Here is a 23,372-nt window from a genome sequence, read left to right on the forward strand (position 1 = left end):
TAACAATGCCCCAGGCAATTAGGAGATGGGCTTACCTGAGGCCAATAGGTACCTATATTAACATCTTTAATATGTTTTATTTTCATTACACTTATTTGTAGACAATCATTATGATATGGATTCTTAGAATATGGTAACACAGGAACTGCAGCAATGGGAAGTGTTAGATAATGTGATTGTATTTGTCCCTCAAATTGAAGTAGTATCCTTGACATGACACTTCATTAGCTTCTCAGGAATTAATCTTGATGTCATTACTCAGCATTCAGCCAGTCTTTCCTCAGCCAAAACTAGCTGCAAAGTCAAATTATAGTAGGGATACTGTATGAGTAAGACTTAAGTCAGGAGTACAAGATTTAGCCTGTTATCTGTAAAGACACATGTGCCTTTTCTGATTTTTTTTTTTTTAATCTCATTCACATTCTGTAACTCTGAATATCCCCCCCCCCCCCCTTCCTTCTTCTTCCAGGTTTATATGCTGAGCATGACATCACACGGCATGGAATATCCCTTTGGTCAGTTGGGGTCAGCTGTCCTGGCTGTGTCCCCTCCCAATATCTTGTCCTCCCCAGTCCACTCGCTGGTGGGGTGGGGTGAGGAGCAGAGAAGGCCTTGAGAGCCTAGCATCAATTAAAACCATGAGTGCATTATCAATATTATTCTCACCCTAAATCCAAAAAATAGCTGCTAGTAAAAAAGCTGCTAGTAAAAAAGTTAACTCTAACCCAGCTGAAACAGCGACACCAGATGATTAGAAGAAGAAATTAGCACCACCTCCCCAGGCACAGGGGTGACTGTGTTTGTGCTTTTTACCCTCTGCCCAGAATGTGCAGCCTACAGACAGAATCAAAAAAGTTCAGTGAACTATTTTACTGCGAAACAAAACCATGAAGCGACACAGCAATCATTAAACTTGCACTGTGGTCATGCAGAGTTGGCCGGAAGAATGGGGTTTATGAGTTTGGAGAAGTCTCCTGGATATTCTTTTTGGCCCCCGAGGAATTGCAGGAGGCCAGGGAAGGCTATGGCGCTAATTTGGCAGACGTCCGTAAAACCCACGTAGCAGGTCCACTTCACTAAACTGGTTTATAGAATGCTCTGAGTCACATCCTGCGGGCACTGCCCATCGCCGCAGCTTTATTACCGACCCTCAGGTGAACGACACTGGGCCGTTCACGACTGCGTCCGAATTTATGAAGGGCTGGTTCCCTGAATAAAAATACTCAGCGCTCACAGCCGACCTTTCGGAGGCTGGGGCAGGCTGGCAGCCGTCTGAGGGAATTTCTTAAATTTAGTGAGCGAAGAGGGGGGAAAAATTGATGCTACCCCAAACCCTAGCAACGGCCTTTTAACATTTTAGAGACGCGATTCAAAATCATGGTCTTTTATTTGCCTGTGTGTTTTTTTTAAAAAAAAAAAAAAAAAGAAAAAAAAAAAAGAAAAAAGTGCGCATGCGCAGAGCGCCCCCTGCAGCAGGGCGGGGCGGGGCTCCCCGGCGCGGCGCATGGCACTGACGTCCATCGAGGCGCGCGGGGCGGTGCCCGGAAGCGGAAGCGGAAGCGGGGTGGTTGGTGTGCGGAAGCGCCTGGCGGAGGCCGCGGTTTCGGTTCTGTGGGTGGCGGCGGCGGCGGGGAGCCCCACTACCGGTAGCTGCGGGCCCACGCTCTCTTCTCCTGTCTTCTTCCCCCCCCACCGCTCCGCTATGGCGGGAACCAGCGGCAACCTGCAGGTATAGCGACGCCGGCCCTGCCCGGGGTGAAGCGGAGTCGAGGGGTCGCGAGCAGCGGGGGACAGGGCTGGGGGTTTCCTCGCCGCCCGCGGGGTGTCCAGGGCCGAGCTTGCGGGTGAGGTTGGGGGAGTGCAAAGGCCTTCGGCTGGCGGGGACGGGGACGGCGGCGGGAGTGCCGCGGGTTGCCCCTGTTGGCGGGTGCAGGGTGGTGGCGACGGGCCTCGGCTCGGGCCTCGGCATTAGCGGAGGCCACAGGTGAATCCATCCCCTCGTCAGCGCTGGCCTCTGCTGGCGGCGGGCGCCGAGTCCCCGGGGAGGCGACGGGGACCCGCCGGGCCGGCAGTCGCACCAGCGCTGTGGGACGCTGGAGCAGCGGGGCCTGGTGTCCAGCTGGGAAGCACTGTTGTCTCTTGTGGTCTGGACGTGTAGTTTGGCTTACGTTTCTTCTAAGACTAGTGACTGCTGGAAGTCTTTGCCTACTCCGTGTTTGTGTTTGCCCTCAATTGGGGCTGTATAATCAATCACTTCTGTGGCTGGTTGGCAAAACAGATCCAGACATGACCGGTGTTAAAAATACTTCTTTTCTCTTCTGCTGTTGTGAATCATGATCATTTCTGTAAGCTCATTACGGCCATGTAATGCTTATACTTGCAAAGCTAAAGGAGATATCACAGGATCTAGAATAAACAGAAGAATTAAACCCCTTTAAGCTGATATTCTTTCTGAGGATGATGTTTATCAACTGTAGTCTGATAAACACAGTTTGTGCCTTATGGATAGTTAGAGCTGGTCCTTTTTGCCCCCCTGGTTCATACAACTTTATAATAAACTATTTCCTGTTTGATAGCAGTGCTCTTCATCACAGTAACATGCTAAGAGGCTGGCTGATATAACAAAGTACTAGAGCTAGTAATACCCAAGTAATACTCTTCTGGGTATTTACAAAAACAAAAGTATACCAAAACCAGTCAATACATGATGTAGACTTTTTTTCTATTTCAGAGGAGCAGGGCTGCAAAATGGCTAGTTTTCTTACAGTTCTGTTTTAGCAGGTGGTCTTTGCCGTTTATTCTTTGGATACAAAGACATGTATTACTGTCTTTGTTTTACTGGATCTTGGAATCATTGGACTGTTCTGTGGAATTTAAGTCACTAAAGGGACTTAAGAAATTTAAGAAGAAAGTAACATCTTTTGGGGGGTTAGTTTTTGCTCTTTTTCTGGATTTGAGTGGTGCCTAGAGGAGCCTAACAGAACTAGCACAAGGTCAGCAGCAAGGAGGGGACTGCCCATTTGTGTGTGGTAAACTGCTTATCAGCTCATGGCTTCTCCAAAAATGAAAGACTAAGTTCTGTTCCAAAGAAACAGATGCTTACAGTGTTCCAACACTTGCCACAACAGAGCTGTAGAATCTGCTTTATTGGATCGTTGTTTTTAAATAAATTAGTCTTTGATTTCAGGTACATCTGATGAGATAGTCTTTGCTTCCAAGACAGCAACACAAAGCAGTAGAATGTGAGATTTTGCTGTTTCTTTCATGACTACTGTTTACTAGCTTTGTTTTGCCTGAAACACATCCGAGTGTCCAGATAGTTGCAAGACATCTGTACTGGAATGTCTAATGAAAACTCCTTACTGCAGTTGAAGCTCTCCCTTGCTCCCTGAGCATACTAACAATGTGTACGGAAAGAAATTGACTGAATGTGGAAAAGTACGTGTGGGGCTATAGTTGGTGTTGGTTAACTCTGGATAACCAACTGCCATTTTTAAACTTACATGAACTTGTCGTTCAAACTGACAGTTTTAATTGTCCTGAGGTGGTATAGGCATTCCAAGGAGCAAAGTGTAATAAAAGGTAATAAGCACTTCAGAGCAAACAAATAACGGTGATACCATCAAATCCCCAGGCCAGTGTATGTAATACAGTGGCTTAGATCACAGTCAGTTTTATTTGAAACTAGCTCAGCAAACAAATTAAAAATCCATCCATAACTACTTCTAGAACTTTTATTGTTACTCATGATTCGGGTGTGTTTTCTGTCTGGTGGGGTTTTTTTTCCCCCTCTTCCTGGAGTGATAATTAGAATTTCCCACTTGGATATCAAGAACCTGAATCCTTCTAGAGAAGCCAGAAAAACAGTCAGTCTGTGAAGATGTCTCCCAGCATAGGGTTGGAAGAGTGATGGTGCTTGTTTCAGTGCATTGTAATCATGGACTTCCTGTACTGACTGTACTATTGACAGGGTTTACTGATGTCATCAGTCATAGTTCAAAGTGCCTGGGTCTGTGACAGAAAAGACGTAGAATGGATTTCCAAATCTTTCCAGATAAATGCAAGAGATCATAAGAGGAAAAGCACATAGACAAACCAGTAGTAGTTTCAATTTAGTACAAAGAAACTTACGCTTGTCACTTACACTTTTTTTCTGTGCTAGTAAATTTCAGCAGTTTGTTAATCACTGTTTGTAAGGGGATAGAAATACTGTATCATGTACAAAGCACCACCTAAGACTTGTAATCAATTGCTTTCAACCTTTTGGGGTAAATGTTGAAGGGAAGAAAAACTGGCCATCAAAAACAGTCAGAGCAACAGCTTAAAATATCTCTTTGATCACGCAAAATACTCTCACGCAGCACTTAATTATTTGCTTGTATTACAGAAAGCAATAGACCTTGCTAACAAGGCAGCACAAGAAGATAAAGCAGGAAACTATGAGGAAGCCTTCCGCTTGTACCAACACGCTGTGCAGTATTTTCTCCATGTTGTTAAATGTAAGTGTAATGTATTGGATGATTAAGTAGAGTTTAGTAGTAAAATTGCAGAGTAATCTCTTATGTTGACATCAATATTTAAATTTTTACTTTCATCATCAGGTGATACTTGCTAATTGTAGTTTGACTGAGGTCATATATTTTGCGGCTTTTGCCTTTACTGTGTTGTGCGTTTGCTCCATTCTTGTAAGAAATCAGATTACTTTTTACTTGTGTTTTGTTTTAGTTTTTTTTTAAGACTGGTAGGCAGGGGTTTGCTGTCTCTCCTCTGGACTTTGGTAGCAGTGTTTCAGGCTGACCACTGCGCATGAGGAAATGTAACAATAAGTACAGGGATTCCTGTATTTCTGTTGTGCTGAAAACCACATGTTACACAAGAAGTCTTTGGTGTATCTATGGAGCATATTTTGCTCCTTAACTCATGCCGCTTGCCTTTCTACAACCTCTCTGGTGGCATTTTTCAGTCCTTAACGTCTTGCTGTTCATCTTCACCAACAAAATGTGGGAGATGGATTTGTATGTTCTAATTTTTCTTCAGTTTCCATATTCTCCTAATTATTATTTTTATGCCTTTCTTTTCATGCTTGTTTGTACCTTTTGCATCATGTCCAGTGTTTGTATGCAAGGAGTGGGCTTTCTTAATGTAGATACAGCCATAATTGAAGTGGGCTAGGGTTGCTCATCTAGCATAAGTGCACTTACAGATATCTATGATTTAAAAAAAAAAACAACTGCTATTTTCTTTGTAGTCACTTAGGCTAATTTGCATTTTTCTCTTTCTATCCACTTATATCTCACAGACTTTATCAGAATATCACTTTCTATGCTTTTAACAGTACTGATGTACTTCTGGAAACTTAATGTGTAAACCTGACATGTTAAATTTTGATTGCTGATTTGAAATACTGTACTAGTGACTAAGAGAACAGTGTGGCTGTTGAACCACAGCTAACTTTCAGACATTTTATGTAATTTTTTTCTTTGATGTGTATATCTTTTAAAATTAGAAGACTATGGAAAAATAAATAACTTTCTAAATAAAAATTACTCAGCACAAGCATCTTCTTAATGAGCTATTTTAGAAAAGGATTTATTAAGATAAATATAATAGCTTGAAAGGCTGACAGAAAATCTTCCAGTGCCATTGTCCTTAATCCTTTACAGTCAAATTTTAAGCCAAAGTAATGTTCAGATGTATATTTGATTTCTGGTAGGTGATGACATTCTTCCTGTCACTTCTTTCCATGTTATAGTGGAAAAATAAGTAGTTGAGATGTTTGGTTATGTGGCGAGCCTTGAGAGAGGTATATCAATACGATATAAAGAAGACAGAGATTTAGTCTTGTTTTTAGATTGATGCACATGTGTTTTGCTGTTAACAAAGCATTGTTTCTCTTCAACTCTTAGATGAAGCACAGGGTGATAAAGCAAAACAGAGCATTAGAACAAAATGTACAGAATACTTGGACAGAGCAGAAAAGCTGAAAGAATATCTGAAAAAGAAAGAAAAAACTGCACCAAAACCAGTTAAAGAGTCTGGTCCTACTGATGGAAAAGGGTATGTTTTTGGAGAAGGTAAAGCAAAATGCTTCCTGAACTCAGCTTGTTCTAAAACTCAACTCTTCAAAGATCATTTTAACTAGTGTCTTCCAAATGCTTCAGATGACTACTAATGCTGAAATAAAGTAGGCTAATAAAAGAAGACTAACACGAATTAGCATCACGGGCATTTCTGTGCTTGTTTACTAAAATGTGCAAACATTTGCATAGGAAGTCCACTGAAGAATGAAAGCCGTTTCAGACTAACACATGCTTATGAGATTTAATGGCAATGAGCCTGATGACCCTTAAATTTTTTTATACATGCAAATACCTACTGACTAGAAAATAAATTCAGACTGATGATTGCTGTGGCCTGAATTTTGTCCGTCTCATACTTGTAAGAGGTTGCAAAGTTCTATGCAGGGAGATGTTCTATAAGAGAACTGAATGCCTTGCTGCTGCCGAGTCTCTCCACTGCTTTCCATTTATTAGATTTGGTTTCCATTTTGCTTATCAGCGAGCTAAACAGAGCAGAGCCTCTTTTTGCATTTGATACTCCCTTTATAGGGACAGGAGAGTGGAAGGGTTCAGAATGATATCTTCTGGTGGGATTGCCCTTTTTTAGCAGTCCTGAACAGCTAGAATTGCTCAGTTGTCTCTTGAAACTTCACCTGATTTTCAGTCTCTTTTGTTGTCTACTCATCTCATCAGTTTTATTTTTTGAGCTGTACTGTGTTCTGGTGGTTTATAATAGAAGGAATTAGAGATATCGCAGAGGCTATGTATATTTTGATGACTTCCACTCCAGTTGTTCACTATTTAGTCTCTTTTTTTCTTTCTTTACCTTCCAGTCTCCTTTGCTCTGACAAGATGAGGGTGTAGAGTTTCATAGTACTAGATGGAATTGACCGAGTCCTGTTACAATTCCAGATAGGGGATAAGTGACAATGTTGACAAATAAACTATTTTAACACTTCCATGCTGCTCAATACAAGGGCTTTTGTTTCCTAGAGGCTGGCTTAAAGCATGTAGAAGTGTGTTAAGAGGGCTCAGACCCATAAGAGGAAGTTGAAATGGCAAGGAGGGTGAATTATAAAGAATGTGGTGTAAAAAAGCAGGAGTACAATGATGTAAACTTGCAGAGATCTGAAAGCATCTCAAGGTATCTTTCATTCCTCAGACTGGTTATTTTTCTGCTGTTTGCATTGTGATTTTTATCCTAAGAATGCAGTCTCTTTTATTGTATTTCAACATCTTTTTTCTTGTTTCCAAATCAGGAATGACAGTGATGGGGAAGGGGACTTGGAGGATCCTGAAAAAAAGAAGCTACAGAATCAACTTCAAGGTATATTTGAAGCATCCTTTTTTTTAAATACTGTCTGTAAGTGGCTCAATTAGTATGTACTCTTCACATACAAAAGCCTAGTCTTTATGGAAGTATGGGTTTGTGTGCCATGAAATTATACAGTGACTATGTTGAAATTTATCTCCTGTACCCCGTGCTTCATGTTAAAATTGTACCATTTATAAGGATAGCATTTTCCAAAGGGAGAAGTTGCAAGATCCCAGGTAGCTGTTGGCTAAACTGAATCAGTATTTTTTACTCTTAAGTGCATTAGAGTATTGCCTAGAGGCTATGGTAACAGACGTCATGCAAACACAGTGTAAGTGGGATTGTGTTCAGGAAAAAGCTTGTGCTCAAGTTTAGGAGTTGAGGACATGTATTCTTGCTCGTTTATAGAAACAGGCAGCATTTTCTTATACGCAGTGATGATGCTCTCCCAGTTGAATAACATAATGGTTTGGGGTTTTGAACTCAAATGCTAAATAGTCAGTGATACAATATATAGCAGCTACCAGTGGTTTTGTACACAGTAAAAAAGATGCTTTGTTTGATATTTGTTACCCTTTAGAGATGAAAAATTGTTCAGAATTTCCCTCCCAGAAGTTGCTTATATATCTGAAGAAACTTCACTGTTCTCCCTCTGTTTTTCAGTGTAACAAAGATCAATTGCATTTACCAGATTTCTGCCTGTGTAATTTAAGGAGCTGTTTTATCATATTTGGGAACTGTCAGGCTTTTTCTACTTGCCTGCATATTTATTTAATCCTGTGTGCAGTTTTGTGAAAGTTTCCTGTATTTTAAAATGACAGAAAAATGATGCACGTTGGACTCTTGTCCTGTCTCTCACTGTAAACACTTCATTTCTTCCCACATGAATCTGACTTTCAGTTCTTACTTCAAGAAATAGTTTCTTGCACCCACCACTTCTTTGATACTTTCTAGAAAATTACAGTGTTCTTGCGTATACATTTGATTGCTTGAAAGTCTGAGGTGTGAGATCCTTGGTACCTTTAAACTTAACACAGGAATCTGTTACTCAGGTAATACAAGTTCTGGGCACCCTTCAAATTATTCATTTTCACTTTCCTTCCTGCAACATCCACAGAAATTTCCTGCTTTTATTTTTGCTGCCTTGTTGCTCCTAGCTGACTTTGCCTTACAGAACTCTCCCAAATCTATGGGTATTTATCAAGGTTTTAATTATAATAGCAACTTGGCTTATTGTGGAAGAAGTGATGAGTAACATTCAGAGTGGATAGTAGTTGTGGATCTGTTGTCACATACTCCTGTTCAGAATTTTAGAGGCCTTTTGCACTCTATTGCTTAATCTTCCAGCTACTAATTTACTACAAATTCCAGCTACAAAATTAGGAAGCCTATGATTCCAGTCCCATTTGTGTCCAGGTAATCTCTTACAGCGCTGTAACTTACAGCGCAGTAATATCAGTTACCATGGTATGTCTGCTGCAGATAACTCTATTATTTCAACTTTGAAATAATCTCCTGTTCCTACCTGAACTGTTTCCTGTTCTGCTAATTATTTTGGTGATGGACCCCATAGTTCTGTTTACTTTAAGAAAAACTGAGATGCAGTCAACCTAGCAAAAAAAAAATTGACGCATTGGAGGTGTGGGGTTGAATTAATTCCAATATATAGATTGCAAGCTAAGGCAGTTTGCAATCAACTTTCTCTATAACATTTTTAACATCTTTAACAATTTGATGTTGCTTTTGGACTCTAAATTCCAAATTGTTAACAATTACAATTGTTAACAGAAATTGTTTGTTTCAAGCTGATGGAAAAGGAATGCAGTAAAAGAAAAAATCTCAAAGGAGATACTTAAAAAGTAAACAAGTGTTACTTGCTTTATTCATTTGCCAGTGAGTAACAGTAAATTTTCAATCCTGCAAGAGAAAAAAAAGCCTTAAATTACTTCACAGAGCTTGAAGGCATCAGGTGAAAGTGTCGAGAAAACAGCTGGTGAAAGCCAATTGTGCAATTATAGAAAGCCCCTCGTAGAGAAATAGGGCAACTGTAACTTTCAGTGTGTTTGAGTACTTAAATAAGCATTGGGTTGGTTAGCATTTGTTCATCTGAGAAAATTTCTGTTACCTTTTGGATTTGCCTTGGCTGGGATCATAAGATCTAATATTCAATCACTAGCTCAGATCCAAGTTGTCCCATCTAAAAGTAGTTAAGACAAAATCATTTTTAGCATGTCAGACTAACCAGTCTGAAGAGAAGGTTAAATTACAGCTCAGTTGGTGAAAATCAAGCTGGACTTGTTGATTGAGCAAGATGAGACTTGGTGATAAACTTTGAGAAACAATGGCTAGACTAAGATGATACTTCCAGCGTGACCTGGACAGGCTGGAGAGCTGGGCAGAGAAGAACCTAATGAGGTTCAACAAAAGCAAGTGCAAGGTCCTGCACCTGGGGAGGAAGAATGCTAGGCACCAGTATAGGTTAGGGGCGGACCTGCTGGGAAGTAGTTCTGAGGAGAAGGATCTGGGGGTTGTGGTAGACAGTAAATTATCCATGGCCCAGCAATGTGCCCTTGTTGCCAAAAAGGCCAATGGAATCCTGGGCTGCATAGGGAAGAGTGTGGCCAGTAGGTCGAGGGAGGTCATTCTCCCCCTCTACTCTGCACTGGTGAGGCCACAACTGGAATACTGTGTCCAGTTTTGGGCTCCCCAGTTCAAGAGGGACAGGGAACTGCTGGAGCGAGTCCAGCGAAGGGCAACTAAGATGATTAAGGGCTTGGAGCATCTGCCTTATGAGGAAAGGCTGAGAGAGCTGGGACTGAGAAGGCTGAGGGGAGACCTTATTATGGCGTACAAGTATCTAAAGGGTGGGTTGAAGGAGGATGGAGCCAGGCTCTTTTCAATGGTTCCAAGTAACAGGACGAGGGGTAACGGGCACAAGTTAGTACACAGGAAGTTTCGTTCAAATACACGGAAAAACTTCTTTACAGTGAGGGTGACAGAGCACTGGCACAGGCTGCCCAGGGAGGTTGTGGAGTCCCCTTCCCTGGAGATTTTCAAGACCTGCCTGGATGCAGTCCTGAGTAATGTGCTCTAGGCAATCCTGCTTTAGCAGGGGAGTTGGACTAGATGATCTCTAGAGGTCCCTTCCAACTCTGAAAATTCTGTGATTCCTCTGCAGCTAAGCAGGCTATATATAACCTTTCTGATGCTTTCAGCCCTAGTTCTCAAAGCTCTTTGCCATTAGATGGTCCAATTGTTTGCTGCACATCTGGAGATACCCAACAAGTTAGTTTATCTGCTGGAGAATCTTACAAACCCTGGGCTAGTGTAGCTACATACAGATTTTTCAGGAAATACAATGGTGGTTTAGTGAGGAGATGGTGCCTGGCTACCTATTAGAGAAGGCACTTCTCTGTCACTACGAAACACACCTTTGCTGGTCAGTTATGGACTAGCTTTGACCATGGCAGGACTTCTACTAACTCTCGAGTATTCTGGTTATCAATGGTTTATTGTGGTAAACAATGTGACAGATTTCTGTAGAAATAGTATCCGTTTGACTAACAGTATTCAGTGTTTATATCTACTTAAAAATGCCTTGTTTCATTCAGTATGGACATGGGCATAGATTTCTTAATTTTTTTTTTTTTTCCAAAATGGAAGTTACTGAAGTTGTGAAAAGATCTATGCATCACTAATTTATACAATCTTTTCTTATAGGAGCAATTGTTATGGAGCGACCAAATGTTAAATGGAGTGATGTTGCTGGCCTCGAAGGTGCCAAAGAAGCACTTAAAGAAGCCGTGATCTTGCCCATTAAATTTCCACACCTGTTTACAGGTCAGTTGCAGCATTTATTTGCTGTTGGCCAGTTAGGACCAGCACTGGGGTCTGGGAAGAGCAGTATGCTGATGTATCAGAGACACCAGCTGCGCTCTTAGCAAAGGGAGTGTGATCTGTCTGACAAAAGTTTCATGGGTTGATGTGGAAAACCCCTGAGTAAATTAAAGGGACTTCATCAGAAAAATAGGTTAAGTCTTTCTACAGTATATCGAAGACTGCTGGTTTCTCTTGCAGGAAAAAGAACACCCTGGAGAGGGATTCTCCTGTTTGGACCACCAGGAACAGGAAAGTCTTATTTAGCAAAAGCTGTGGCGACAGAAGCAAACAACTCTACCTTCTTCTCAGTATCTTCCTCTGACCTTGTCTCAAAGTGGTTAGGAGAAAGTGAAAAGTAAGTTGAAGTTGCCAGAGGTCCAGGAAAACATTGGCAAGAAGAAATTAATACAGAGCTAGATAAGTTGCTGTAAAGAAATTTAATTTGGGGGAAGGGTCATGTCTTTTTAAAAACAAACTTTGGGTGTTCCTATGCTTCATGCTGCAGTCCCATGTAAAGATATCACGTGCTGTGTTTTGTGCTGCTGCAGCTGGACTTCTCCTCAGTGCTCATGATGGTTTTTAAAACTAGTTCATAAAGGTTTGAGGAGCAACATGGAGCTCCTTCTCCTTCTGAACTCAGCTGTGATTGCACACTACATCAGCATGGAGTGTTGGGGTACTCTACCTCTTGGCATTTCTCCACTTATTTGTCTCAGCAGTCATACTGTTAACATGTGGCATTTCTTTGTCTGTATGGAGGTGTTTTTTCTTTATCCCAATTTCAAACAAAATCTGGAAGACATAAGAAATTTGCAAAAATAGGTTGAAGGAGAGGAGCAGCTGTGAAAGACAATTTCATGGTTGCCCATGCTAACTCTTTGATTGTTACTATACGATCTGCGAAGAAGACCAGGAAGCCTGAAGTGACAGGAATTTGTCCGTCTAGGCTTCCAATAAAGATTTCTTGAATTAGGAGGAAGCTCTGTGTTTGTTGTACAGAAAGGACTTTCATATGGTGATAAGAATACCTGTTAAAACCATACTTTAATAGTTTGAAGTGTGGGACAACTGACTAACACTATTCAAAGTTGACAGTATAAGGAAGAAAGGCCATTAGATAAAGTGTTTGAACTGGTTTTTTTTCCCTCAAAAGCTGGAAACCTTAAGCTGCTTTTCTTCTGTTGCAAAAGGAATACAGAATTGGAGTCCAGCTTGGCATTTTTTCTGTTTTACTTCATTTGAGACTGTTGCCTGAGATTTAGTGCTGATAATGAGAAGAATTTCCCAGGACGTTCCTATTCATTTTCCTTTTTAACTTTGTAAAATGTGTTAATAAGGTATCACTAGGTGGTGGTGTTTGGGTTTTTTTTGCAAACCAGCTTTTCTTGTCATATTTGAAAACGTTTAGTAAAGTTGTGTATTAAGTAAACGTACATGTTATTTTTTGAAAAATCTCTAGAGTTAATCAGATTAGGTTACAAATATTAAATAAGAGAAAGCCATGTTCTTTTGAATCTGTCTAGAGTGGTGAGTGTGTATAGTCCAGGCTGTCTTGTAGAAATATAAACTGAAAAAGGGCTTTTTCTTGCAAAACCATGCCTGAAGTACTCTAAAATGTTCCAACTCCCTTTATGCTGGGCTGTCTCCCTCAGTATAATGCAGAGTCTTGGAACTGGAATGGCTTTATGTTAATACTTTTCTACTTTGCCTTTCTCTAAAGGAAGTGGCCATGTCATAATCTCAAGTTATGTGTTTTTACTGGCGTAATCATTAAGACAACTGAAGCTGTTTTCCTTTTTTAAGATTAGTGAAAAACTTGTTCCAGCTTGCCAGAGAAAACAAACCTTCTATTATATTCATTGATGAGATAGATTCCCTCTGCGGGTCAAGAAGTGAAAATGAAAGTGAGGCTGCTAGACGGATAAAAACAGAATTTCTAGTCCAGATGCAAGGTAAGTTTACTTGGTTTTCAGAATAAGTCAAAGGAATTAAGCTACGTATTTTAAGCGTAGCTTGCATGAGAACACTAAAAAGATCTCCATGAAATTTTGACAACACTATAAAACCGTCTCTGTTTATCATCGAAACTGTGAAATTATTTCTACCCTGATACAGGAGTTGGTGTTGACAATGAAGGAATCTTGGTCTTAGGAGCAACAAACATACCCTGGGTTTTGGATTCTGCAATCAGGAGAAGGTATGATGGCATTTTCTGCATGGTATGAAATTTTCAACTGTTGTAAGGGTTCGGTCTGAGGCTACTTGAAGTAATAATGCAGCTCGTGTTTGCAGACATGGCTAATGTTCTACAACTGAATTCCATGAGATGGACTAAGCCAAACTAATAGCCCCTGGCCCCTTTAAAGAGGAAGGTTGTTCACTCTTATATTGAACCTGTAGTGTATTTGGTCTCTTGATTAGCTGATTGTGCTTGAACATGCAGAAAACTATTCTGTTTCCTTGTTGGTTGGTTTTTTGGTGGGCTTGTGGGACAAGTTACAAAATATGCACCTCTGAAGGGCAAGAGGGGGTAAAGGTTTCCTTTTCAGCTGTTAACAAACTGTTGAATAGCTTGAGTTATTTCGTGTAGCCTTATGTTACAGAGAAACACCATGTTTTTCTACTGGTCAGGCATAATTTGTGATCTTTCAGTGCATGTTTTAACTGCTATTTTGTAAATAAAGGGCTTCGACACCCATATCTGATTAGCTGGATTTTTCTTTGATCTGCAGAGCAGCAGAGGACAAATACAGCTATGTGACATGTATGATTATGTTGTGATGAGGACACAGCTTGGATAATGGTCATTTTTGTAGGCTAAAGAAACACTACTTTTTTGTGACTGTCAGTGACTCTTATATACTTAATACAAGCTGGCCATACTTTGATTGAGGGTTGGAGCAGGTTCAACCTCCCAAGAGGTCACTCCCAAGCTGTATGACTATAGTTTCTTGTGAGACAGATTTAGAGGTGAACGCGTTGCTTAAAATTTCAAGTTATTCTTGAAATTCCAGCTCTGGGGTCCACAGTACAAGACAGACATGGACCTGATAGAGTGTGTCCAGAAGGGGGGCATAAAAATTACCAGAGGGCTGGAACACCTCTCCTGTGAAGAAAGGCTGAGAGAGTTGGGGTTGTTCAGTGTGGAGAAGAGAAGCCTCCAGGCAGACCTTATGGTGGCCTTTCAATATATAAAGGGGGTTTATAAGAAAGATGAAGAGATGTTTGTTGTTTTGTTGTTGTTTTTTTTTTACCAAGGCCTGTAGTGACGGGACAAGGGGCAATGGTTTTAAACTAAAAGAGGGTAGGTTTAGGTGGGACATAAGGAAGAAATTTTTTCATGATGATGGTGGTAAGGTACCGGAACAGGTTGCCTAGGGAAATTGTGGATGCCCCATCCCTGGAAGTGTTCAAGGCAAGGCTGGATGGGGCTTTGAGCAACCTGGTCTGGTGGGAGGTGTCCCTGCCTGTGGCAGGGGAGTTGGACAAGATGATCTTTAAGGGCCCCTCCCAACCCTAACCATTCTCTCATTCTCTTCAGTGTCAGAGAGCAGCTCTCTAACTCTTTTCTATAAGACTTAAAGGAACTTGTACAAAAATGGCAGTAATCAAATTAATTTTTCATAGATTTGGCCCACTTTGTCATGTATATCAAGATAATTGTGTTCTACAGAATTTGGAATCACTCTTACTTTGTTGGTGGGAGGTAATTCCCACTGTGAGAACAGATGCTGCTTCAAAGGAAGAACTGCAGTTATTAACGTTTTCTGCTGACAACTGTATTGAGAATATGACTTCAAATTTCCTTCTAACTATGAAGTTTTCTTTAATTTAGTTGGAGACTGTAGAAAGTGGCTCTGTCAACTTGCTATCAGGCAGTTCTTTCTTTGGGTGTGAAAACTGTTCAAATATACTTCAACACTTAAGACTTTTTCCCCTCAATTTTTTCTTTTAAAACACGAACTCTGCTAGAGAGAATCTGGAAAAACTTCAGTCTGGAGAGATCTTTGTCATGAAAAGGAAGTACTTGTTATATTCTGGATGCTATGCTAGCTACAGTATTATTTATAAGAACAGGTTGTTGAATATTTGCCATAGATTTATTTTTTTAAAGGTTTATAATACTGAAACTGCTTCTTTCTAATATTGTTAGGAACAAACTATATACTTATTTGCATAAGCTTCTTTCCACTGTGCACCTGCATGAGCTAGCATCTGTGGAACATTTTATTTTTTCTTTTTTAAACCAGGTTTGAGAAGCGTATTTATATTCCTTTACCTGAAGACCATGCCAGGGCTGCAATGTTCAAACTTCACCTTGGGTCAACTCCAAATCTCTTAACGGAATCAGATTATCGAGAGCTTGGAAAGAAAACCGATGGCTATTCTGGTGCAGATATAAGCATCATTGTACGGGATGCACTGATGCAGCCTGTTAGAAAAGTGCAATCAGCTACTCACTTTAAAAAAGTAAGTAGGAATCAAAAATTTTTCAAGTTATTTCATCTCTGAGAACTTAATTTGAAAATACCTTGCAAGTAAACTGAATTTGGTATTGGGTAATACTGCCCACTTATGAATGTCCTTTTTTTGATTAGGGGAGAACTTGGTATTCCTCCTCTTTGCACCGCGCTTCCCCCTCCTCCCCCCCCCTCCAGTCTTGCCATCAGTCTGGTGGAGCTAGTTTCTGGGTCTTCATGCTGTGTAGTCCAGGCTCTCATGACTCTTCATGTCTCTAGGTAGTGTTAAAAGCATTTGGTTTGACGTTTGACTTAAATGGGGATGTTACAGTGGTGCTCTTTCTGGATCGGGTTACGTGGTTCTTCATGTTTAAATAAATGTATCCTTCATCCACATGGGAACAGATAGATTATAATTATGCACATTCTGCTTGCTTGGCATGTTTTTTGAACTGAAATACTAAGGTTCTTATAAAGCTCTAGTAAAACCATTGAATCAGCGTTACTTGTGACAGTAGTAAAGATGCAAGACAACTAAGCAAGGTCTGTGCTTCATTGTTTGGGCAGCACGCAGCATCCCGTGGATGCTGCTGTAATGTGAAAACTAGTTTTACACTTATTTAGGTGCACTCTAAAGAGACTATTGAAACTATATTATTTGTCTTATCTTGCAGTTACCACTACATATGATGTACTGACTTAAGAAACACTTTTTCTAAATGTTTGGATCTCAGAAACTTTATCTGACAAAGAACCAAATAGAGTTCTTTAGCACCAATCTAGATCCATTGAATCTGGCAATGCTTGTTTTTCCGCAGAGAATTTGCACGTATGGTTCTTGTTCAATCAAATTAATTGTTCTCTATAAGCTATTAAACTCTACAGTGAAACAAAAAAGGTATGATAATGTTATCAATGGTTATAAACAGAGTTCCAAATACACACGTGTGTATGTTAAATAAAATTATATTTTTCCTGTGTAGTATTTCTTTAGAGTAGACCCAGACTAAAATTATTTTTTGCTTACGTTTTTAGTGCAAAATTTGATTTTACAGAAATTAATATATCTTGGGTGAAGGTAGGTCAAAATATTCTGCAGAGGTTCTTGCTGCTGTTCATTTGTTGCTCCTTAAAGGAGGTGGTGTGGGATTGGTAAGGTAGGAAGAATTTTAGATCCTAAGCTGGGAAGAGATACGTACCATGTAATTTGTGTTGGCAGCAGTTCTTCATCATCTCAGTTACAATTGCAATTTTTTTACTAGTAACTCAGCCTGACATAAAAGGGTTAAGGGCCTGAAACTGAACAGCCAGTTATTTTGAATTGAAGATATTTTCCATGTAGTTTATTCCAAGGAACGCGTTCAGCTGAAGATTTGAAGAGAAAGGAACACTTTAATTCAACATGCTCCAGAATATGAGAGGACTATGTCAGTTTCCAGAGTCTGCATTGAGGAAACCTTGGTCAACTTTGTAGTTAATAAAATAAATCCGCAGCCTGTCATGGGGGGTGGGGGTGGTGTCAAAAACCCAAAAACTGTTTTAAAGGGGCTTTGAGGAGCTTTCCCAGTTTAAAAACAGAATGAGTATTTTGAAAAACTGATACAATAATTTTTTTCTGAGGGCAATTCAGCAGTAACACTGTGATGTCATCTGTATTTGATTAAAAATAAGCAGCTGTTTTGATATATCAAGGATTTTCTAGATGCTTCCTTCCCTTAAGCAGTGATGCCTGAAGTATTTATCTATTGATGACTTTAAGTGACAATGACATTTCTGGCTAAAGGGTTGTTACCTTTTAGCCTTTCGTTCAAATTTGGAAGAATCTGAGGCATGTCTTAGACTACTGTGGAGCAGTGAAATATCCTCAGTTGTCACAGTTTGCAGAACAACCCAAAATGAATTCTTAACTCTTACCTTCTTTTGCCCTAAAAAAAAAGGAAGGGAAAAAACCCCACAACTGGAGTACTTTGAGAGCTCTGGCATAAGCCAGGTTGATTCCACTTGTGTTGTTATTACTTTAATTGGATGTGATTTTGTATTTTTATAAGCAAAATCTTAGCTTTGTTAATTATTTGCATCATAACAGACAACAGTTATGATGCAGCTAAACAGTGCTTTCCTCAATTATTACTAATACATTGTAAACCATTCCTTGCCCTATGTGATAATACAGGTTTGTTAGAGTGCATTTTGAATATTACAATCTGTGCTCTCCAGCATCGTGGTTTAAATGCAGTTTGGAATGGCAAATCCAGTTCTCTGCTGTTAAAAATAGCCAGTGTGTTGTCTTTCAGTCTTTGCATATGTTTTGAGTTCCTGTGGATGCGTGATGCTTCAGTTAATGATGAAGGAAAATAAAACCATGGGTCCCAGATAAAAGGTGCACCACGTTCTGCAACACGTTATTGGGTCTGTCCATGTGCCTGGAATAAAAGGACCGTTTCTGTTCTCCCACTAGATGGCCCTGTTCTCTATCGAGTGCTACTGAGGTGGCGTCAGGTGCAGTGAGTCAAAGACTGAAACCCCATCTCTGGTTTCCTGACTTGAGGGGCATTCAATGATAATTATTTGAGAAGTTTTTAGAAAGCTTTTAACCAGTGATGAATGGAGTTCCAAAGTGATGAGGGACTAGGAAGGGTGGTCTTCTCCAACTAGATTTCCTGGCATGTTAGTTTTCCACAGAAATACATAACCTTAGGAGGAAGGAGTCCTGGGATTTGACCTGATGTGAATTTAAGTATCTGGATACGACTGCGTGATGCCAATACTTTATACAATTTCTCTTTCGTAGGATGTGTCTTCCCAGTGGGTGAGGCATCTGCATAAAATCAAGGAACGTTTTTGCTCTAAAGATGCTGTTCAGGTTGTGGTTTTTGTCTTTAAAATTATAACTCCTACAAACTGAGTATTTTCTTATTTTTAGGTAAAAGGACCATCGCTGTCTAATCCAAATATGATGGTAGATTTGTTCACCCCTTGCTCTCCAGGTGATCCTGAAGGCGTAGAAATGACATGGATGGAGGTTCCAGGTGATAAACTGCTGGAGCCTCAAGTTTCTATGGTAGGTATTCTTTTGTAGCATTTCTTTCTTGTTTTGCAAAACTCTAAAAAGACTAAGGTAAAGACTGTTGTGCAAGCCAATTGGATGAGTTGTTTTCAGAAATGCTGGACATGCCAGATAACATTTGAATTCCCAGCATAGACAGTGCTACAGTACAGCATGCTTGTGAAAAAGCTATCTCTCTATCCCTGATAAGCATTTATTTCCTAGTGTTCTTGTCTGCTGCCGGGCAGCTTCTGTACTTTCATCCATAGACAACATCTGGGTCTTCCACTGTTCCTTCACTTGTCTTGTATTCATTTAAAACCTTTGGGATCCCTGCCCTGGGATGGATTCCTTCCCATCACTCTGTAAGATTAATATTAATACTAGGAAATGGAAAATTATATTCAGTGTAAATTGGGAAGTGATGTGCTGTCGGTAAATATTGCCCATGAGATAAATACAAGCATAAACAATGAAATGTAAAAAGATGGTGGACGTAATGGTTATTTTGGTTAAATTTCATCACAGGTGATACAGCTCTTTCAGCTGTTTTCTTTGTGCATGTTAAAATACTTGCTTTGGTCTAGGTAATAAAATATGTCATTTTAAGACAAATTGAAATTTTAGTTCACTGCTTAGAAAAACAATTGCTGGACACTTATTCTGTATTTTTCCCCAAGAGCAACAAAAGAAGATTCTGAATTTAAGTACAATGTTTGAGGGCAGCACCAATTTGTTATCAAGTCCTTCTGTCACTTCTTGTGTGCAAACAGTTCTGTAGGGAATTAAAGAAATTAGTGTATTTCATAGGGATCACAAACCTCTGAAACAGTAGGCACTGCTTTGTAAATATAATCGTCACTGTATTTCAGAAAAGAATTTTCTGTGCATATTTGCATATTGAGGAAGCACAAAAGGATGTATGCATGTGCAGGCCTGCCCTAAAACTTCTGCCTGCTTGCTCTAAGAGGATTTTTAATCAGTTTTTCCTGGAATTAAACATAACAATTCACTGAGCGCTCCTAATGGTACCTGGGCTCTGATAGTTGCGTAGGCCGTTGTTCCAGTGTCCAGAATTAGTTCTTGTCCTTAAAAAGATCAGGCTTTAATTCTTTCTAAGCAGGGTATCTCTAGTCTCATGAGACAAATCTTAAGTCTAGAAAATCATTATACTAACTTTTGGTTTTACCTATAATTTTATAGCAATATGAAGTGTTAGGCATCTACTTTTTTCGGTTGCTTTTGGCCAGGACTTGTTTAGTTTTCTTGCCCCTTTTTATTCGTAAGGTGTTTTAATTGCTGCTTTCAACTTCATAGACCTGCGATTTTTCTGAACTCCATTTTCTAGTATCTAAATATTTGTCTAGGAAATTGACTGAATTGAAGAGACAGAAATTACTGGTTGTGAACAGTAAAATTTTGCTAGAGATGAACCACAAACTACTGTTCTGTGTTGTTGGACTATGAAGAGTACATGGGAACATCTGATTATTTTCCACTTTAAACTGCTGTAGCTAAAGATGGATGGAAAATAGTAACTGACAAGAAAAAAAGGAAGTTCAGTTCTTTTCAGTAAAAAGAGATTAATAAAACTTGAATGGATGAGTGGCTTAAACCTAAACCTGAGGTGGTGCTTTCATTATTAGAAAACTCACTGGCAGTTGTCTGTCTTCACAGAGTTAAAATGCTGCCTCTGTGCATAAGTAGTTTAGGCTTGCTTAAAGTTTTGTGTAAACAGGAGCTCCTATGGTCATCTTGTTTTAATGGGCTTTTTAATAAAAATTTGTCTTGGCAACAGGATTGTTAGCAGTGGTACTGTACTTCTTTATGAAAACACTTATTTTCTTTTTTTTTTTTTTCTGACAGACCGACATGCTCAGGTCACTAGCTAGCACAAAACCAACAGTTAATGAACAGGACCTGGAGAAATTAAAGAAGTTTACAGAAGACTTTGGTCAGGAAGGCTAAACCAAAGATATATGTGGAACCTTAGAACTTTTTTTTTGCTTTCTTAAGTATTCTTGTGTCTTTATTGATGGCACTTCAAATAAATGCCAATAAAATCACTCCTTTCTTACTTTGCAGAAGGAATAGAAGATACCTTTGCAAAGACCCTTAAGGTTTTGTATTGTATTGTTTTCCTCAGATGTCTATTAAATGTCTTCTATTGAAAAATAATATGAAAATACAATTTTAGGGTGAGACAGAAAAGTGATGTGGTAATGTCTATTAAATACTAGAAAATTTTAAATGATTAGTTCAATTTTAGCTATTATATTAGACCTGGGTACCAAGTGAGTTTTGAACTCCCAGTAGGCTCAAAAACCCCTTTTCTGAGGGGTGGAAGAGAACATATTTTTCAAGTGTTTTCAGTATCAGTCAATCAGCCTACATATTAATTGCTCTCATTTTATTTAGAAAAAAGCAACAAAATTTGCTAATCAAGCATACTGTAAGTGTGGGTTTGCTATTAAAGTAAGAAAGAAAACACTGTGAGGATAAGACTACACGGGCCAGTACTTTGTTTAAATACTGATGGAACTGGTATTTGGCTTTTTCTGCTATGCTGTGTTAAAATTTTGCCTTAAACAGCAAGCTTTTGTTTTTAACTCTTCACTAGCTGATACACACTGTCACTATGCAATTTAGCAAAAGTTTGTTAAATATGAGTATCTCGGAAGGTGTTTAGCTGGCTGTTCTTGGGGTTTTGGTTTTTTTTTTTTGGGTTTTTTTTTTTTGGTTTTTTTTTTTGGTTTTTTTTTTTGGTTTTTTTTGTTTTTTTTTTTGTTGTTGTTTTGTTTTAAAATCTTGATTTACTTTCTGGAGGAATTTGTCTAAAGTTAGAAAAAAAGCATTAGTAATATCCTGTAAGATTCCACATGTCAAGGCTGGCAAGGTATAGGTAGTCTTTGGAGAATGTGTGGGAGGTATTTTGGGCAATAGCATACTTTCACATGGAGGAGAGTATAACAGATGTTTTAGCCACAAACTTTCCAGTGATAAATTAACTCAGAACCCTATTGATAACTATTGCATATAGGTTACATCGATTTAGTGCTTAAATTTTGAGAGAAGGCTGACACTTTAGTACAAAAGTAGCACTTCCATTGATCTTTTTCTGAAGAACTACAAATTGAGATGTGCCTGAATGTAACTTACAACACTGCAGTGTCAGCATTGAGTTTGTGCCTTGTAAGTTTGCACTGGCTGTAGATACGATACATCATTAGGATACCTAGAATACTCTGTGTTCCATTATCATTGTACGACTCTATCCTGCGTATGCTTTGTTTAACTTACATTAAAAGAAATTTGCACATTTTGTGTGTGTATGTTAAATGTACGTATACACACATATGATCATCTTCTGGTGGGATTTGGTTTCCTTTGTGTACATATTTTGTTTACTTTATAAATCATAGGACGGGTGAAATTTGCTGTACTTAAATGAAGTAAAAAGTTAGTACATCAGCTATGTTCTTTGAGTATTTCTTCAATGTTATGTTCAAGTATTTACTGCTTGATTTTTATTTTTTTTTTCAGGCTTTGGTTTCTATGTTTATTAACAGTTAAACAAAGTATTTAGTTAAAAATTCTTTGATCTGCAAGGTGCTGAGGTTTTGTTTACTAACATGATGAAACATTCTTTCCAAAAATCATTCAGTTACACGCCGCGTTACCTTTGTCTTATGTTGGAACATATAAACATGAATCAGTGGACTGCAAATCTTTCTGTGGTCCTTTGTGGGGGCGGGAAGGCAGGAATTCCAGTGTAGGTGCAGGCAACTATGGTTAGTAAACTTAATCATTGCAACAGGACTGCTTATTCGTACTTGCCTCTTGTGAACGCTTTAGAAGTGAGCCACATGCTGGCAGGGCTCTCACTCAGAGGTTTGAAGCTACCATCCCAAGTACTTGTCTCTTGACCTTTTTTAAAATGAGAGTCCTTACTGCAATCTTAAAATTCTCAGGAACTTTTTTTTTTTTGTGGTAGGCTGACTTGTCCTATGGGTTTCCATAAGCTTAACTGTGTAATCTTTAATGTAGAAGAAAAGTATACTGTATGTTTTTAAATTTACATCTTGCTGCTTGTTCAGTTGTGGGATGACATCTGTTACAGAAGCATTAATGTTTGATGTTTAAAATTGTTTTTAGAAATATATTCCAAATAAACATTGCTGCTTAGAATTGCACCTACAAGGACAACTTTTTGGTTTGCTGTCTTTGTAAAATGGGAATAGATTAATATATATCACAGAGCTTCCTAGCTAAGTTATCCCAAAATAGATGATAGCCAGATGGGGGACGGAGGGGGGGGAAGCTGCAAAATCACTTTTTAGTTTTCAGTGTTAATTGAAAGTAATCTAAATTAAATAATTTATTACAGGTTATATTTGCTTTACATAATAAAAACCTCTGTAAATACTGGACAAATTAGTTGTACATTTTTATAAGGTCTGATGCATGACTCATCTTTGGCTAAATAGCTTACTTTTTTTTTTTTTTCCTAACTTCTTGTGTTACTGCTTACTCTGACTGCAATATGAAAAAATGTCATTTTCCTTCCTGTGGGTAAGATAGTTTTTCAATTAAATTGGTTGTATATGTGCTTG

The 23,372-nt window shown here is 39.1% G+C and overlaps 1 protein-coding gene across 1 annotated transcript; it reads left to right on the forward strand.

Annotated features, from left to right (window-relative positions):
• Positions 1-1,568: 1,568 nt before the first annotated feature.
• VPS4B (vacuolar protein sorting 4 homolog B) lies at positions 1,569-22,965 on the forward strand. The gene is made up of 11 exons (XM_082499655.1): positions 1,569-1,729; positions 4,388-4,499; positions 5,907-6,057; positions 7,319-7,386; positions 11,095-11,214; positions 11,452-11,608; positions 13,057-13,205; positions 13,369-13,450; positions 15,504-15,723; positions 18,637-18,774; positions 20,626-22,965. The coding sequence occupies exons 1-11, from the start codon at positions 1,703-1,705 to the stop codon at positions 20,725-20,727; spliced, it is 1,326 nt and encodes a 441-aa protein (XP_082355781.1). The 5' UTR covers positions 1,569-1,702; the 3' UTR covers positions 20,728-22,965.
• The last annotated feature ends 407 nt before the right edge of the window (positions 22,966-23,372 follow it).

This window comes from Vanellus vanellus, assembly GCF_965231255.1.
Source record: "Vanellus vanellus genome assembly, chromosome: 2".
Classification (NCBI taxonomy): domain Eukaryota; kingdom Metazoa; phylum Chordata; class Aves; order Charadriiformes; family Charadriidae; genus Vanellus; species Vanellus vanellus.